At 34.2% G+C, this 19,445-nt stretch overlaps 1 protein-coding gene across 8 annotated transcripts in view; it reads left to right on the top strand.

Moving 5' to 3' along the window:
* The window catches only part of PRKACB (protein kinase cAMP-activated catalytic subunit beta), a 226,672-nt gene that overhangs the window by 185,650 nt on the left and 21,577 nt on the right, over positions 1–19,445 (top strand). For all 8 annotated transcript variants that reach the window (XM_070076958.2, XM_070076962.2, XM_002715892.6 and 5 more), the window contains 6 exons: positions 1,332–1,460; positions 7,320–7,418; positions 8,418–8,500; positions 11,958–12,084; positions 13,369–13,464; positions 16,807–16,929. In XM_070076958.2, the coding sequence (XP_069933059.2) occupies positions 1,332–1,460; positions 7,320–7,418; positions 8,418–8,500; positions 11,958–12,084; positions 13,369–13,464; positions 16,807–16,929 (657 nt within the window). The remainder of the gene's footprint in view (positions 1–1,331; positions 1,461–7,319; positions 7,419–8,417; positions 8,501–11,957; positions 12,085–13,368; positions 13,465–16,806; positions 16,930–19,445) is intronic.

The following is a 19,445-nucleotide window of genomic DNA, read 5'->3' as shown; positions in this document are numbered from 1 at the left end:
TAACTATATTCCTAATTTTTAAAAAGAATCATATTGTAGACATTTTTCTCAAACTAAGTATTATGAAGACTAGGCCTTGAAAATATTTTTTCTGAGATTTTCATGGAGATCTTTGTAATGACAACCTATTAAATAAATGGGTCAGCAATTACTATTTGTTGCTACTTAGCACATTATTTGTTCCTAGTAATTTTCGTTTTGTTGTGGCAGCAACAAATTCAATAGATTGATGCTTCTGATTCTTTGCTTCTATGCTTAGTCAAAGCCAAACAAAGATGTTTGCTTCTAACAAAACATCTATTGAAGAAGAGAGAGAGTCTGATTATTGTTCTGGGAGTCTGGCTTTTGGTTCTTTGTGGAGTGAAGAACTCTTCTTTCCTTATTGTTACTGTTTTAGGTAATACTGCGTTATTATAACATCAGACAGAGAAAGCCTCTAGGATCTCTCTTACTGCTGTTACCTAGTTTTGTAAGCATGTATAAAAATAAAAATGAAGTAAGCAGAGCTTATCTTATGTGAAAGGGCTGATCCCTCGCTTGTCTATTCATCAAATTGTTTACAAGTATCCCTAGACTGTATGACTAACATGATTCTTATTATTAAAATGTGTAACCAATTTATTAGAGACCAGTACTAGGAATTCATATTTGGTAATGAGCCTCAATATTTCAGCTGCGGTTGTTATTTCCTCCCATTACTATTTTTTTTATGTTTTCCTTTTCTTTTTTTCTTTTTTCTTTTTTTTTTTTTTTTGACAGGCAGAGTGGACAGTGAGAGAGAGAGAGAGAGACAAAGAGAAAGAGAAAGGTCTTCCTTTGCTGTTGGTTCACCTTCCAATGGCCACTGCGGCCGGCGCGCTGTGGCCGGCGCACTGCGCTGATCCGATGGCAGGAGCCAGGTGCTTATCCTGGTCTCCCATGGGGTGCAGGGCCCAAGGACTTGGACCATCCTCTACTGCACTCCCTGGCCACAGCAGAGAGCTGGTCTGGAAGAGGGGCAACCGGGACAGAATCCGGTGCCCCAACCTGGACTAGAACCCGGTGTGCTGGTGCCACAAGGCGGAGGATTAGCCTAGTGAGCCGTGGCACCGGCCCCTCCCATTACTATTATGCTGTATTTGGCAATGTAGTTATATTTTCAGATATTAGATCCTTTCTTATTCAAAAGGGGAAACAGGACCAATGACTTAGAATATCAATAGTATTTTTATTGTTTTAAATGGATATTTATAAATTAAATTATACATTCTGATTATATATTGCCAAAGTAATTGTAATTACCATAATCTTTTTCTAAAGCCTTATGGGTCTTTTTTTTCATGTATACACAGAATAATGCCGGACTTGAGGATTTTGAAAGGAAAAAGACCCTTGGAACGGGTTCATTTGGAAGAGTCATGCTGGTGAAACATAAAGCCACTGAACAGTATTATGCTATGAAGATCTTAGATAAGCAGAAGGTTAGTGTATTCCTCAGTATCTACCTGCAGGATAAACTTCAGTTTTATTAGCTAGACTATTAAACAGATGCAGCATAATACCTGTATTGATATAATCAAATGATGTTATTGTTATATTCAATTTTTATTCTTATTTATTGTGATTATATGATGCATAAGGACTTTAGTATATAAGATACATTATTATTTCAATAATTATACATAATATGCATGTGTATGCTTATGCACAAAATATTGAATTCAGCATGTATAGATCAAGCATGTCCAATACTTTCTGCCTTTTGGGAAAATGTAGGAATCAATTTTTAAATCTTAGATTAAGGTATCAGAAATTTAGCAGTTTTATTGTAGAAAACTCTTATTTAACATGATTGGGTTCAATAAACTTAAAATGCCAATTAAAGCAAAGAAAAATTTTAAACCTACATATAACAAAAATAATTTTTAAGTATTTACCCCATGTTGCTTAACCTAATGACTCAGGATATCTGAAGTATTCATGCTTTAAATATTAAACTTCTACTTCACTAGTAATCATAATTAAAGGAAAGAAAAAGAAAAATAATAAATCTTGATATATTATTTTAAAGATATGTTCCCAGGAATAACTTTTCAGCCTATTGGGATATAGATAGAAAAATGTGGAGGAAACAGAACTGAACTAGAAGTCAGGGTTACAGATAGTGGCTAGACTCATGCTATCCAACAGAAATATAATGTGAGCCACATACACAATTTAAAATTTTCTGGCAGCCATACTTTAAATTGTAAAAATAGTTGAAATCAGTTCTCATAACATGTTTAATAGCCCAAAACATTCAAATAATTTTTATTTCAATATGTAATTAAAATAAGAAGTATTGAAATATCTTGCATTTTCATACTATGGCTTCAAAATCTGAAGTGTATTTTATACTTGGAATACACCTGAATTTGAACTAGTCATAACTCATCTGTTAAATAACCACATGTGGCTAATCCTTACCATATTGTACAGCCTAGCATTAGACTGATCTGAGACTTCAGTTCAATCTCCAATCTAACTAAACTTTCATCTTTAACATGAAAAGGGGTTATGGCTCAGGAGTAAGTCTCTAAAATTAAATATACCAATACATATATTTAGTTATGTATCTTCATCTCATTCTCATATTTTTTTCTAACCATGATTCTTCAAAAAATAGTTCAGTTACTCTAGCCACTTACTTCCATCCTGTTAATTATATAGTCCACAACAACTTGTTTTCCTCTGTAGTTATCCCCTCTCTTTTGATACTCTACTGAAATGGCACTACCAAGTGTCACCAATTCCGTGACCTCAACTCTGAGTCCAGTGGACTCTGCTCATCTTATTTGACATTTTTTTAAGCAAATGGCTGTTCTCACCATGCCTTTGAAACTGTCTTGTCCCTTGACTCCTGAAATCTCATACTCTACTGATTATGCTCCTGCCCCGTGGGCTCTTCTTCTTTTTTTAAGTCTGTATTTCTGTTTTGTCCTGCTTTTTCTTCTATTATTTAAAGCTTGATAATCCCAAGGCTCTGCAGTAGCTCTTCTTCTCTGTTGCTTATTCTGTACCCTCTCATCTAATAGCCTTGGATATTTCTGGAGCTATACCCTTCTAATTCGTACAGTCTGAGCAAAGAGCACTTAGCTCTTGCTCCCATTTCTATATTGCTTATGGTGTCTCTTAGAGGGCAGATGACTTGTTTACTTGTGTTGGTAGCACAACAACAACAAAATGCTTCAGACATCTTTTATATTAAATCTGCCAATAAAATATTATTGTATGTATAACCCATAATGTTTCATTTTTCCTTCCTTAAGGAATTAATAGAATGTGCCTTTATTCAGAAAATATTCAAAAGATAAAAAAAGTACCATTTTAGTGATTCAAAGTATTATGGAAGAAGTCTTTAACTCTATTTTTTTAGTAAGGTTATGACTTGTTAAGTCAGTTATTGAGTTGGTTACATCTTGAAAAAATCATAGTAATTAAATATTTCTCAGAAGAATAGCTGCTATTTAATATTATTTTTATTCTTGCAAAACGCATAACTAGGACAAAAAAAACTTTATCTTTTGAAATGTCTCCGAGTTTACTTACTTTAATTTGCTAAAATAAGTAATAATGGGGTGGGCATTTGGCCTGGTAGTTAAGAAGTCCGTTTCCAATTCATAGTGCCTGAGTCTATGACCAGCTCCTGCTTCCAATTTCAGCTTCCTGTCAATGCAGGCCATGGGAGGCAGCAGGTGATGTCTCAAGTACATAGGTTCCTGCCACTCAGGTGGGAGACCTGGACTGAGTTCCTAGCCCTTTGCTTTGGCTTGGCCCTGTCCTGGCCATTGTTGGTACTTGAGAAGTGAACCAGAATGAAGCTAATTCTTGTTTCTTCTACCTCTTCCTCCCCTTCCTCCCCATTTCCCTTCCCCTCTCCCTTTCTCTCCCCCTCCCTCCTCTTCCCTTTCCCCTCTCCCTAATCTCCCTCCCCCTCTCCTTCTCATTCTCCCTCACCTCTCCCTTCCCTTCCCCCTTTCCCTCATCTCCTTCCCCCCTTCTCTCTCCCCCTCCCTTCCCTTTTCCCTCTCCCTCCTCTCTCTTTCCCTTTCTCTCCCTCCTCTCTCTCTCCCCCTCCCTCCCCTCCCTCATTTTCCCTTCCCTCCCCCTCTCCCTCTTGTTCTCTCTCTTCACCCTTCCCCTCTCTCTCCCTTCTGATCCACCTCCCCTACTAATGCACCTGCGAAAAACAGCAGAGGATGGCCCAAAGTACTTGGGTCCCTGGACCCATGTGAAAGACCCAGAGGAAGTTCCTGGCTCCTGGCTTCTGCCTGGCCTAGCCCCCATCATTGTGGACCTTTGGGGAGCGAACCAGTAGATGAAAGATATCTCTCTCTCTCTCTTTCACTCTCTCTGTCTCTCATAACTCTGACTTTCAAATAAATAAATCTTTTTAAAAAATTTTAAAAACCACAGGTCTTCTAACCCCTAGTCAATTATTCTTTGCTTAATATTGTCTACTCCTAATTTTATGTATATAATGAATATATAACTTTCTTACCCATATTCAACTTCTTCTGTGATTATATTGATAATACAACCAATCCAGTTAACAAATGGGCAAAGATCCTCAAAGACAGTTCTCAAAAGAAGAAATACAAATAGCCAACAAATATATGAAAAAATGCTCACCATCACCAGGTGTCATAGAAACGCAAATCAAAATACAATGAGAAATCACCTCACCCCTGTCAGAATAGCTGTTATCCAAAAGAGCTGGAGTAGCAAATGCTAGTGAGGACATGATAGAAATGTGGATTAGTGCAACCACTGTGGAAAACAGTATGGAGATTTCTTTAAAAATAGAAATAGATTTTCCATGTGATCCAGCAGTCCCACCAGTGGGTGTTTACCCAGAAGACATGCACACATTTTATCAAAAAGACACTTGTACCATCATGTTCACAGCAGCACTGTTCGCAGTAACCAAAGTATGGAATCAGACAAGGTGTCCATCATCAGATGAATGGGTAAAGAAAATGTGAAATATATATATATATACACACACACATATACAAACATATACATATGCATACACACACATTTATGTAATGGGATATTATTCAACTATAAAAAAAGAAGGAAATTCTATCATTTGCATACAAATGATTGCAACTAGAGGACATCATGTTGATTAAAATAAGTTGGTAACAGGCCAGCGCCACAGCTCACTAGGCTAATCCTCCACCTGTGGCACTGGCACCCCAGGTTCTAGTCCCAGTTGGGGCGCCGGATTCTGTCCCAGTTGCTCCTCTTCCAGTCCAGCTCTCTGCTGTGGCCCGGGAAGGCAGTGGAGGATGGCCCAAGTGCTTGGGCCCCGCACCTGCATGGGAGACCGGGAGGAAGCACCTGGCTCCTGGTTTCGGATCAGCTCAGTGGGCCGGCCGTAGCGGCCATTTAGGGGGTGAACCAATGGAAGGAAGATCTTTCTCTCTGTCTCTCTCTCTCTCTCTCTCACTGTCTAACTCTGCCTGTCCAAAAAAAAAAAAAAAAAAATGCATGATCTTTCTCCTTTACCAATAAACTCTCTTCCTACCAGGCCTACGGTACATTCAGTCTTAGTTGGCTGTTATACTCCTGGTTGGAATAATAAGTGCTATCTATTAAAAACATAAAATTTCTCACCAGAAGAAAGACCTTTCTCTCTGACTCACTCACTGTCTAACTGCCTGTAAGACAAAAAAAAAAAAAAAAAAAAAAAAAAGCTGGTCACAGAAAGACAGATTCTGCATGTTTGGTCTTATTTGTGGGAGCTAATTTGTTTTTTTTTTAAATAAAAAAAAAAGAGAGAGAAATGCCTATGGATATAATTTTTGCTGCAAATATAGTGTTCTGTCAAACTTTGTTTTGGATATTTATCAGGCAAATTAGTGGGAGTCATATACTACCAGAGTTTTGATGATCTGTGACCGTCTTGAAATTTACTGTGTATTGGTGAAGGTGACATCTGTTTATTTGGTTGTTGTTTATGGCCCTTGCTTTTAGTTTGTTGAACTCTTTATTTAGTGGAGCATAAAGCCTTTGACTATACTGTAAAATGAAAATATGTTATCAAAAACAAAAAATTAATAAAATAAAAAATGCAAGAAAATGGAAGATCTTTCTCTTTGTTTATCCCTCTGTGTCACTCTGCCTTTCAAATAAATAAAATAAATCTTTATTTTAAAAAAGCATCTAGCAAAACACAATGCTGCTTTCTAATGACTTATACATATACAAAGCATTATTTTTACCTCCCTAAGGTCACCTTTTCTTATGTTCCAAACAGAATCCCAGATTGGATGTAATCACAGTCTTCATAAAGTCAAAGTAAATTGATTTCTCCTTCTATTGAATAGACAATGCAGAGGAGACTTGATTAATCCTGGATGACCTGTTAGAAAGATGAAATACTTGTTTTCCAGTGTGTCATATCTTCTTTTGTGACTGTGTAATTGAATATTTAGAATCTATACCACTATTTATTCATGTAGTTTTTAATTATTGACTTTTTCCTAATCCTTAATTTCCTTAGTAATCTTTTGAGTTATTTAAAATCAATAGTTACCTGATATACACAGGCATTTCTTTCTTTTTTGTTTTGTTTTTCGATTTTTTTAAAAATATTATTTCCCACAAATAAGACCAAACATGCAGAATCTTTCTGTGTCCTGCTTATTTCACTCAACATGATGTCTTGAGCCAGCTTCTTCCATGGCCTGTAAGTCTTTAGGAGCTAAAATTTTCACATTAATTTTAAAGTAATTTTTATGGATCTAGTTCTTTTTTCAAAAAATGATTCATTTTTATTTATTTGAAACGGAGAGTTACAGAGAGGCAGAGGTAGAGAGATCTTCCATCTTCTGATTCATTCCCCAAATGAACGCAACGCCAGGGCTGAGCCAGGCCCAAGCCAGGAGCCAGTAACTTCTTCCAGGTCTCCCACGTGGATGCAAGGGCCCAAGCACTTGGACCATCTTCTGCTACTTCCCCAGGCGCATTAGCAGGGAACTAGATCAGAAGTGAAGTAGCCGGGACTTAAACTGGTACCTGTTTTAGATGTCAGCACTGCAGGAGTGGCTTAACTGGCTATGCCACAGCGCCTGCCCTGACTTCTGCTTCTTCACTTAAATCATAGTTGACCTTCTTGAGACCAGGGTTTATCTCTGTTAGATTTTTTTGGTTTGGGTTTTTTAATCAAATAAGCCTGGATGGTACAAGTTTATCAGTTTTGCTTATCAACATTCATTATTGTATGGAAAACATTTCTTTTAAAATGATAGTAACTATAATTTTGTTTAAAATATATTTATCTCTCACAGGTTGTTAAACTGAAGCAAATAGAACATACCCTGAATGAGAAAAGAATATTACAGGCAGTGAATTTTCCTTTTCTTGTTCGACTGGAATATTCTTTTAAGGTAAGTTTTTACAACATCTAAATAAGATATTTTACAACTGATATTATTTTTTAAAATGTAAAGCTTAGTAAGAGCTAACCAGGTAGTAAACCTAGAGAGTATAAGTAAAAGTTAAATGTTTCTAGATTTTATGTGTTTAAATCTTTTTGTGCTTATAAACTTTAATAATAATTGAAAAGATTTTAATTCTGTCTAGGGAAATTAATTGTTCAAGGTGACATGTATAATTATTCATGAGATAGTATTACAAAATCAAATATTTCAAGTGATCAATAACCATAATGATGCTTTATTAAGCAAATTCTTACACTCATGCAACTGAATGTCTTTAACATATCTTTACTTCTTTTAAATCTTTTCTGCCAGGATCTCACCATCTTTTTATTTCATAATTTGTATTTTCTGGTCTTTTCACTTATACAAGGCAGAACAGCTTTGCTATACAGTTCAAATGTCTGGCAAAGTTGCACTAGATATTCTTTAAATTGGCAGCTTTTTAGCTTTTGGAATGATACTTCACATCTGTCTGCACTATTGAATCATATATAATATTTTAACCTCCTACCCCACTTTATTCTTTAAATCACATGAGCACCTACGTTTTAATATACTAAAATTATTAATGTCTCTTTAATAAAATCTAGATATTATTAACTTTTAAAAATTGTTTTTTAACTTAGTTATTCTCTGCATATGCAGAAGCTTTAAGTCATTGCCTCAAGGTTTAATTGTTCAATATTTAAATCTCCCCTAAAAGAGCAGGACCAGCAAAAGTCCCAGACTAATTTGGGACAAAATAACAAGGAGTGAAAAGAAAATGAGTTCCCACTATAAAAAAGCTGGAGCATTTTCCATCTGTTCTTTATATCTCAATGTTATTTAGTCTGTCAGTTGGATTTAAGATTTTTTTTCCTAATTCAACATGGTGTGATTAAAAAAACTTTTGTACCTTTTTAGTATTTATAAATTTTGATTTATTTCCTTCTTAATTGTCCATAGGATAATTCTAATTTATACATGGTTATGGAATATGTTCCTGGGGGTGAAATGTTTTCACATCTAAGAAGAATTGGAAGGTTCAGGTAACTAATGCTTTTCCCCTGTTCAAATCTTCATATGCTGTATTTGTTTTAAACCAGAAGTTTTTTTAAGACCAATGTCAAAATTTTATTTCATTTAATTAACCAATATTTTAGCTATATGAAGCATTAAGTGGAAACATTAACAGGAAGCCACACCATATATGGGTTTTAAGAGTCAAGTAAGGGGCCGGTGCTGTGGCGCAGCAGATTAAAACCCCGGCCTGAAGCACTGGGATCCCACACAGGCATTGCCGGCTCTAGTCCCGGCTGCACCTCTTCTGATCCAGCTCTCTGCTATGGCCTAGTAAAGCAGTGGAAGATGGCCCAAGTCTTTGGGTCCCTGCACCCACGTGGGAGACCCAGAAGAAGCTTGTAGCTCCTGGCTCCTGGCTCAGCTCCGGCCATTGCAGCCATCTGGGGAGTGAACCAGCAGATGGAAGACCGCTCTTTCTGTTTCTACTTTTCTCTGTAACTCTGTCTTTCAAATAAATAAAATAAATCTTTTAAAAAAAAAAAAGAGTCAAGTAAAAGCACTATGAAATCAATTTAAATATTCTACCATTAGTAAGCATTGTAAAGGTCCATTATTTAAAAATTGCCAAAAAATGTAAAGGTTAATTGAATTTTAAAATAGCAGTATTTACTGAACAAATATTAATGATGCAACTCTGAGACAGATTTGAAAGGATGAAGAGGAGAAAGGCATATATACAAAAATGATAAAAATGATATCAAGGTATTGTGATGATAAAAGTGTTTTCACAAATATAATTCTTGAGGTTGTTACATTGAGGTTTTAAAATATATAAATAATTGGTTGTTCTCTTGTGAATGGAGAAGCAGCCTGTTGGGTCCTCCCTCCCCCGACAATAAAACCTTTCCTTTTATTCTGGTAAAAAAAAAATATATATATATATATATATATATAAATAATTTTTAAAAAAAGAAGGAAAGCCTACTCCAACTTGTCAAAGACATTCCATGATCATAGTAGAGATGAAGTATTTTGCCTTTTACAGTGGTGTCCTTTGATATGAGATGAAGCTTTAGAAAAGTAGACATTAATCTGCCTTACTTTTGAAGAGAATGGTGCATTCTGGGATAGGTACCAGACCAAAGGGAATGCAGAGAACTGGGCTTAATGTCTGTGTCTCCAAACCATGGGGTTAGAAAAGAAGGAAATACAAAATAGAGAATATGTTAGGAAAACTTTGAAAGTCTTCCCTTGCAGTACTCTAAGGTTGGTTTTTTTTTTTTTTTTTTTTAAAGAAAACTTACACTTGTATATGTGGAGAAAATAGATTGGGGTGTTAAGACTAGGGATGATAGAAAGGTTAGGGAGTAGTAATAGCTAAAGGATAGGAGGATTCCTTTTTGAGTTGTTGAGGATATTCTCAAATGTGATGATGGTTGCACAATCCTCAATATACTAAAAACTATTGACTGTATACTTTGAATGGGAAAAACATTAAAAAATACAATCTGGAGAAAAAAAAAGAAACATTGAGGCAGCAAGAATATGAGTTATTGCTTAGCATATCTTTCATCAAAATCAACAGAGTCGTTGTGATTATCTCTTACTTAACTAGAATGTATCGACTTAAAGGTGCTATAGCATTAAATGTTACTATTGTCTTCCTGCATTTCCTTAAGTATGAATTGGAAATGCCCAGTAATAAGTTGCATTTGGAATGTTTTGCTTTCACTGTTCAGCAATTTGATGATAGATCTGTGTAATGTCTGTATTCTTCCAAACATTAGTATGTAAAAATAAATATTATAAGATGTTTATATTTACAGGTACATGAAAAAAAATGAAGTTTCTCACATGAAGTGTTTTCAAGTTTAATGTTTCAATGACTGGGATGATTCTCCCAATCTCTGTTTACAATGTTCCCATCATTCCTTGACATTTGACATGCAAAGGTAGATTGCTAAAGTATTGAGATGGGATGAAACTGGAAGAATATTATAAAATATTGCCCCTCAAAGTATTTTACTTTATCTATTCATTCATTCAACAAGTATTTACTGATGTAAACTTGACTAGGACCTGGGAAAGTGATGGTAAATAATGGGAGCAATGTATACTTATATAATCTTTTTTAAAAAAATTTATTTCTGGTACTACAAGATCAAATGCATGACTGTATCTTGAAGGAAATTCAATTTGTTGTTACAGTCATTCACTGAAGACACAAATCTGAAAATCATTGCAATTTATCTGGCAGATTAGCAAAATTGAATGAATACCAGAAAATGAATTAGAAACCCAAATTATAAAATTGGTGTATCCATTTGTAGTACTAGATTGTGACACTGAATTGTACTGATATGTTGATTTAATATATGCATGCAAGAACAGTACATGTTTATGCAAACTCACAGATTATACCCACATTTTGTCTCTGTAGACATGCATAGTAGAAGAGTTGGAAAGTCACAGGCCAAAATTGTATCTCTGGTTTCTGTATGAGACTGTGGGTGTTCTTTACTCTTCACCAATATATTATTTTTTCTATATTGAGTAGATGTAATTTTTATAACAGGAGATAATAGATAAGTAAACAAAATGAAATTAATCTGCAAATCAGTGCAGTTATAAAGCTTCTCTATAGTTAAATTCTTTAAGCACTTGAAATCTGTGAGAAAGGTAGAGCCTATACTAGTCAATTTTTCATTACTTTTAACAAATACTTGAGAGGAACTACTTAGAAAGGAAAGTTTATTTCAGCTTACAATTTCATAAGTTCACATCCAAGATTAGGTGGTCATATTAGTCTGGTGTCTGATGAGGGCAATGGATGGTGGAATGTGTGCAGATGGAGAACCTCATCATGAGCTAGGAAACAGTAAGCTAGGCTGAAATTGGCTTAAGTAACCAAGAATTACCTTTGGGGGAATTACTTTTGCAAGACACACCCTCAATGACCTAAAGACCTCTCATTAGGCTGCTATTCTAGACACCATAACTGTATCATCTCCACCTTTAATCCATCAACAACCATCATTAATCCATTAATTGTTAACATAAAACTTTGGGATTTACAAGGCCTGCCATGAATTGGGGAACCCAAATTCTGTTCAAACCTTAGCAGAGCCTATTAACTTTAGCAGTGACTGATAGAAAATCCAGTTGGCACATTAGCTTTTCAGTCATTCTCTAGGTCAGACATAATTATAAAGACATCAATATATTAAAATACAGGCAATAATAGCTTACAATTAGATGGCTAGTTTAAGGTGTGTTTTCAGCATATGCTATCCCTTACATAAAATATTAATTGAAGACAGTTTAGAATATTAAATATTAAATATTTAGAAACTAAAAATATTCTTTAGAAGAAAAAGTACTTTTAGCTCCTGAAATACCTCTCCATATGTTAATTTTCATGGTTGATCTACTTATATATTTGTTAACTATTTTACAGAAAATTACTGTTTTATTTCTTTTCAGTGAACCCCATGCACGGTTCTATGCAGCTCAGATAGTGCTAACATTCGAGTACCTCCATTCACTAGACCTCATCTACAGAGATCTAAAACCAGAAAATCTCTTAATTGACCATCAAGGTTATATCCAGGTATGACTTGAAAATGTTATTTATGACATATTTGCAAAAATATTAGGCAAGACAGTTATAAACTTAACATAAGATATCAATATTGGATTTTTCTTTTTTGAAAGAGACAGTTACTTCTTCCTAATATCTTTCAGTTGAGCCCATATTTCTTCCACTTTTATAGAGAATCAAAAATTCCCTCTAGGATGGAACCTGTTTAATATTAGCCATAATCTATATTTGTGAGCTGAGCACAGGCTCTTCAATAAGGAAATAATAGCTAAATTTGTGAACATTCATTAGAGTCAGGCCATGTACAGGTTGAGAATCCCTGATCTGAAAATCTGAAATCAGAATACTCCCAAATCTAAAACTTTTTGAGCACTGACATGACATCACAAGTAGAAAATTCTGCACGTGACCTCTGTGACAGAGGCAGTCCAAACACAGGAACACTAAAATATTGTATGAATTATCTTCAGACTATGTGTATAAGATGTATCTGAAACATAAATTCATCTGATGTTTAAACTGTTTGCTATCTTCCAAATTATCTCATTATATATTTGTAAATATTCCAAACAGGAAAAACCTGAAATCTGAAACACTTCTTGTCACAAGAGTTTTTGGATAACCAAATTGTATTATGTCTTTTAATCCTGATAACCCTATGAAGTGACAATACTGTTGTTATCCTCATTTTAAGGCTAACAAAACTAAGGCATAGCAAGGTTGCACAGCCAGTAAATGGTAGCATCAGAATTTTAACTCAAGCAGGTGTGATTCCATAGTCCTTTCTCTTTACCACGATAATACAACTGCCAAAGGAACCCAAAATACCACTACTGAACTGAGTACAATGCTTTTTTTTCCATTTCTAGCATTAGAGAGTGAGAGCACCCCTTTTATACAATTATCAGTAGGTCTCCCATTGATGTTTTTGTACTTCTGGTGGTGCAATTAATGTTGAACTTAAGGAACACTTTTATCGTTTCATTTTCATTAAAATTGTTTTATTTTAACATTTTATTTTCACTTTTAATTTCTTAAATCTGGGACCTTAAGATAATGACTGAAAAGAGTTTTTGTTATTGTTGTTTTCAGTTTTTTCTTTGTTTTGATTAGGGGAGAGAGTTTCTAATTGGGCTTGTCCTAAACTTCATTCATTAAGTTGTCACAAATTAATCTGTTAAACTGACTAACTTAATTTTTTTATATTTTTTCATCATTTTATTTTTAACCCTGAATTTTTAGATTTCAATTTAGATACAATAAATTCTCAGAAGGCTCTTTTTCCTTTTATAGGTCACAGACTTTGGGTTTGCCAAAAGAGTTAAAGGCAGAACTTGGACATTATGTGGCACCCCAGAATATTTGGCTCCAGAAATAATCCTGAGCAAGGTATATTTATAATGTCAATATATAAGAAGTAGACATATAAGCATGCATCACTGTGGACTTTTGTAAAAATTAGCTTATTGGTCTAATTTTATATTTTTATTTGTTCTATATTATAAATTTTTATCTACCCATGCATGATAACTAAGAAATAATTACAGTTTACCACTAACCCCCTAATTTTAACTTTGGGCTGAGAAACTGTGTGAATAAATCTGGCCTTTTAGATACATGTTTTGAAGCAAAAAAACAGTCTTTTGTTAATTATCCTCATTAATGCTTGAGTGGGGAAACTTGCTGATTCTCTCAAGAGGCAAATCTAGGAGTGGGCACTTGACCTAGTGGTTAAATCCCATATTGGAGTGTCTGGTTCATACCTGGCTCCTCTCCTGACTCCAGCTTCCTGCTAATGTGGACCTGGGAAGCAGTGGTAAATGCTCAAATGATTGAGTTTCTGTTATCCACGTAGGAGACCTGGGTTGAGCTCCTAGCTCCCAGCTTTGGCCCCAGAGGGGGCCATTGTAGGCATTTGGAAAATGAAACAGTAGATAGGAGCTCGCTCGCTCTCTCTCTCTCTCTCTCTCTCTCTCTCTCTTTCTCTCTCTCCCTCCCTCCCTCCCTCCTCCCCTTCCCTTCCCTCCCTCTCACCCTCCCTACCCTCTCCCTCCCTATCCTCTCTCTCTCTCTCCCTCCCTCTCTTTCTTTCTCTCTCCCTCTTTATCTTTTGTCTCTCACTCTCTTGCTCTTTCAAATAAATTAACTAAATTTTGAAAAAAAAGAAACAAAATTACGTAGGATATATGCTCATTGTCCATTCTTTTGTCTCAAATTTACAACTTTAAAAGGAATTTTAAAGCAATTGAGTTGGTTTTAGTCTTACTGAAAGTAGTAATAGTTTTCTAAACAATGAAATGTGGTGAGAAAAGCTATAAACATATCTTTTAAAAAATGCATTAACTTCTCTTTCCCTTTCTTCTACCATCCTTTGATAGAGAAAAGTAGAAAGAAGAACCTTAACAAGAATTGGACACAAATAGGAGCAAGGAGAGGGAAAGCCATTGGGCACATGCCTGGATGGTCATATATTGAATAATTGAAATTTGGTTAACCTGTAGAAGTGTTAGAGTAAAATAAAATTTTTATAGCTTTCCTCTTACTAGCATTCATCATTTAAATCTTATGTAATATTTTAGTATTTTATAATCGAAATATCATTGCTGTTAGCAGATTTCTTCTCCTTACTTTTAACAAATAATGTGACCATGGGATATAATAAGCACCACAAGGTTTACAAATGTATATATATTGTAAAAGTAACAGATATAAATTGTACAAAATTTTAAAAAACAGAAAAATATGAAGAAACAACTCCAAAACCTGCAATCCCACCCTCAGAGTCAGCCTCTTTTATTTTTAACATTTTGATATATTTTCCAATGCATGTTATCATAGTTGGGATCATAGCGAATGGATAGTTTTGAGTGTGTGACTTTTTTCAGTTGCATGATAACAAGCATGCAAACATTCTGTTGGCTTGTTTGCAAATGGACCATAAAGTATGTAGCCATTCTTCTGTTGCTGAATATTCAACTTTTCTTTTTATTTTTGTTTGTTGTTACTATTTTGGTTTTTTTGGTTCTTTTTATTCATTTTTTATTTTTTGCTGTTATAAATAACTGTGATAAACATCTTTGTGCATAAAGCTTTTTCTGTATTTCACATTATTTCCTTAGGATAGATTCCCAGAAGTGGAATTACTGGGTCAAAGGGTATGAATATTTTTAAGGCTCTTGATACATATTGATAAATTGTTTTTCAAAAAATTTGTACCATTTTACACTCCTAGCAGTAGTGTATAAAATTACCTGTTTCACCACACCCTTTCTAGTACTGGTTATTCTCATTTTTTAAATATTTACTAATTTAATACTCAATAAATGATATTACTTTTTTATTTCTCATGTCTTTGATTATTAGTTTTTCAAATGCTTACTACCCATTTGGTATTTCTTTGTGTGTGTATGTAAGTTATTAGTTCATGTCTTTTGCCCATTTGTCTATTAAATGGAGCATTTTTTGTATTGATTTGTTTTAATTCTCTATACCCAGATTTAATTTGTTTCTTGCATATTTACTATGAAGATTAGCACACAATTTAAAACATAGAAATGAAAGTTAAACAAAGTTGATGCCCATTTCTATTAGTAAAACAAAGTGTTATTCTTTTAATACAAGTTCCTCCCTTTAAAAACATACAGAATCAGGAAAAAAGAGAAAAGAAAATCTCCATATAGTAGTATTAAACTTTAGTTAATAATTTGAAAACTAAATAATTTGTAGAGCCAAAATTTTCACAAAATGGTGAAATGTAGGGAGTGGGGATGGTAATTAGAGGGTACATTGAGGGTAAAACAAAAGATCTGTGAAGAACTCAGATTATTTCTTCTCAAGATCAGGTGGCTTTTGGGTTTTTTCCCCAATAATCTTTAGTGCAAGTTAACACCAATCATAGTTTATTTTTAAAACTATATAAATAAGTTAATATGTTATTACATATTACATGTGTCTATTATTTATTTTCTTATAGATATTCAAGATGGTAATTTTAGTACACTTAATATTTTAAAAGTCAGACAACCTGTGAATTGTACATTCGATTTGCAAAGCACTACTTATAAATATTATTCCCTTTGATTTGATATAGTCCTCAAAAACCCTATGTTGTACTAGGGTTTTTTCTTGAATTTATTTTAAAGATGAGAAGCAAAACAGTTGTTAACAAAAGAATACTTTAATACTTACATTAGTTGGATTGCATATGAACCATTTAGCATTCACGAGATCCTGTGAAATGCATGGGATTATCCCACTACATTTACTCTCCTAACTCCAAGAATATATTTTGAAGTCAATTCCAGTATTTATTGTGAATTTCAATATCTACTGTATTGTTTCAAAACTTTTGACCTTTCTAGGTGTGTTATGTATAATCTGATTCATAAGATTATGACTTGTAAGATGTAATTAAATCCAGCTCCCTCTGTATGATTGAGCAATACCTAAATTATACCAGTGAAATTGTCTATAATATTCTTAATTATTTTAGGAAGAGGATTTGATAATCTTTCTTAATACTCAATTCTATTGTCTGGAAATTCTCTTTGTTTAATTTAGTTCTGACCTGAAAACAATATGTTAATTTGAAAAATTATATTCTGAATAGCTGCTTAGCAACTGCTTTAAAAGCTTTTTAACATGCTTCCAGATAATTTTGAAATTACCTGTGATTTCATTTTCTTTTGAGTAACTTAAGTAATAATTGACATTGGTGTCGGTTTATCTTAGGGCTACAATAAGGCAGTGGATTGGTGGGCATTAGGAGTGCTAATCTATGAAATGGCAGCTGGCTACCCCCCATTCTTTGCAGACCAACCAATTCAGATTTATGAAAAGATCGTTTCTGGAAAAGTAAGTAATATATTTTTCTTCCTCTGATATTAATTATTTCTCTATATTAATCTTAAACTTTGTAGATTAAAATCATAAGTTATCAGAATATTCTCTTAAATTGGGAAAAATAAAACATCATAATTGTTACTCTTGTCTCTAGCTTTCATTTAAGATAATAGCATAAGTATCAAATCACTGTAGTCACTTAAGGAAAAAGCACAGTTTAACAAGCAAATTAACAAAATAACTAGGCAATTTCAATTTTTAGAATTTTTATCCCTTTGAAAGCACAGGATCATTGAGGTAATTCTCAGTACCCCTTCAAATAAGTAAAAATTGTTATTGCATGTGGATGTCTCCTTGAAGAGAAGTTTTAGGAACTGCTTTTATATGTCCTTGATTTTTTATGACAGCTTTCTTGTTTGAGTTATGTCAATCACACAAAATTAAAAGTAAATGTAAAGTGGATAGACTTCTTTTAGAATGGAAATTCATAGAATTGATTTTAACAGAATTGTTCATGTTGATTATAATTGCCATTAATTTTTAGCAAATATGAAAAATAACAATAGTATTTTTGTATATGAGAAGTTTTGCTGTCATGGTATTTTATATTTTGTAAGTTATTCCAAAGCCCGCCTTCTTTTGCATTTATAATCTCTAATTTTGCTGCTGAAAGTGTTTCATTTGAGGTCAGTCATGCACTTTTGCCTTAGCTCAAACCTGAGATCTTTTTTTATTTCATTTTTGTTATTATTTTTCAGAATTTATTTATTTACTTTTTTTTAAGATTTATTTATTTATTTCAAAGGCAGAGTTACAAAGAGAGAGAAAGATAGAGAGATCTTATATCTGCTGTTTCATTCCCCAAATGGCCACAATAACCAGGCTGGGCCAGGCCGAAGCCCGTAGCCATGGGCTTCATCTGGGTTTCCCATATGGGTGAAGGGGTCCAAACACTTGGGCCATCTTCTGCTGCCTGGCCAGGCACATTAGCAGGGAGTTGGATCAGAAGTGGCATAGCAGCCAGGAATCGAACTGGCACCCATATGGGATGCAAGCACTGCAAGTAGTGGCAAAACCCACTGTGCCACAGCACTGGCCCCCTGAGATTCTTTTATTTAAAAACACTATATCACAGAAATGTCAATATCCATGAGCCTGAGGCTTCCTACCATGTAGCAAAGAACGAGTAGGCTTTCAGACAACCCAGAAGGAGCCAATCTATACAATAAAAGAGTAAATGGAAAGGGATATTTTCCTTCCTTCCTATTTTCCTGCATATATGCAGTCACCAGGGTCACAAGATTTTCCCTTATATTTTACTGCATTTTATGGATGAATTTTATGTTATGTCATTATTCACAAATTAGGAAACTAAGAAAGAATTCATACCTCAACTATGTCAAAGGCAAAATAAATAGCTCTTACAGATAAATAACTAAGTGAAGTATTGAAAGATTTATACTGATGAGGCAATACGGAAGGACATATATAATATGTATTTTAAAAATTAAGTATCACTGCTGTCTTTGTTATATTTATGAACGTCTAGGTTTCAGACTTGTTGTCTTTATAGTTGCTTTCCCCCAGCAGAATATAAAAAGTCATAGTAAAAGAACTTTTGATATGAACAAAACAAAACATTGAGGGAAAATTAAGACAAAGTTGTAATTTATTTTTAGAGAACTTGAGAAGTGATTATTTAACTTTCAAGAGCAAATAAGAGCTAAGAGTCATACAAAGGATGATGAGTAGACTAAAATAGGTTAAGTCAGAAGAATACAAAGACTAATAAGCAGATATTATAGAAATACCTTCTAATAATTTAATTAGAAGTAATTACAAAGTTCTTCAATCTTTACTATATTGCTTTTATTTGTTCTTAAATTCTTCATAAGAGAAACCAGATTTTTCTGACAAGGATGGTGTCATAACTAATTTACATTTACATAGAAAAATTGCTTTAGTTAAAATGAAGGTAATTTCATCTGTATGAATCAGCCGCAGCTTGCCATTCATTCTATATTGGGTAAAAATTTTTTCAGCTCCTTAGTTTCATTTCATATTAAATTTTAATATTTTGTATCCAATAATCTTCATACTTCCTAAAATCATAACAGTTTAAATTCTAGTCTCCCTAGAAAAAATAACAACATAAAATTATATCATATCAGGGCCATCACTGTGGTTTAGCAAGTTAAGCCTCCCCCTGCAATGCTGGAATTCCCATGTGGGCACTGATTCGAGTCCGGGCTGTTCAGATTCCAATCTAGTTCCCTGCTAGTGGCTTGGGAAAGTGTCAGAGAACGGCCAAGTGCTTGGACCTCTGCATCCATGTGGGAGACCCGGAAGGAGCTCCTGACTTTGGTCTGGTCCAGGCCCAGCCGTTGTAGCCATTTGGGGAGTGAACTAGCAGATCCCTTTCTCTCTCTCTCTCTCCTCTCTCCTCTCTCCTCTCTCCTCTCTCCTCTCTCCTCTCTCCTCTCTCCTCTCTCTGTCACTCTGCCTTTCAAATAAATAAAATAAATCTT

Source organism: Oryctolagus cuniculus, chromosome 7, assembly GCF_051225735.1.
Source record: "Oryctolagus cuniculus isolate XC-2025 breed Fujian yellow rabbit chromosome 7, ASM5122573v1, whole genome shotgun sequence".
Classification (NCBI taxonomy): Eukaryota; Metazoa; Chordata; class Mammalia; order Lagomorpha; family Leporidae; genus Oryctolagus; species Oryctolagus cuniculus.
The sequence above is the reverse complement of the archived record's forward strand: the minus strand, read 5'-3'. Positions and strand labels throughout refer to the sequence as shown.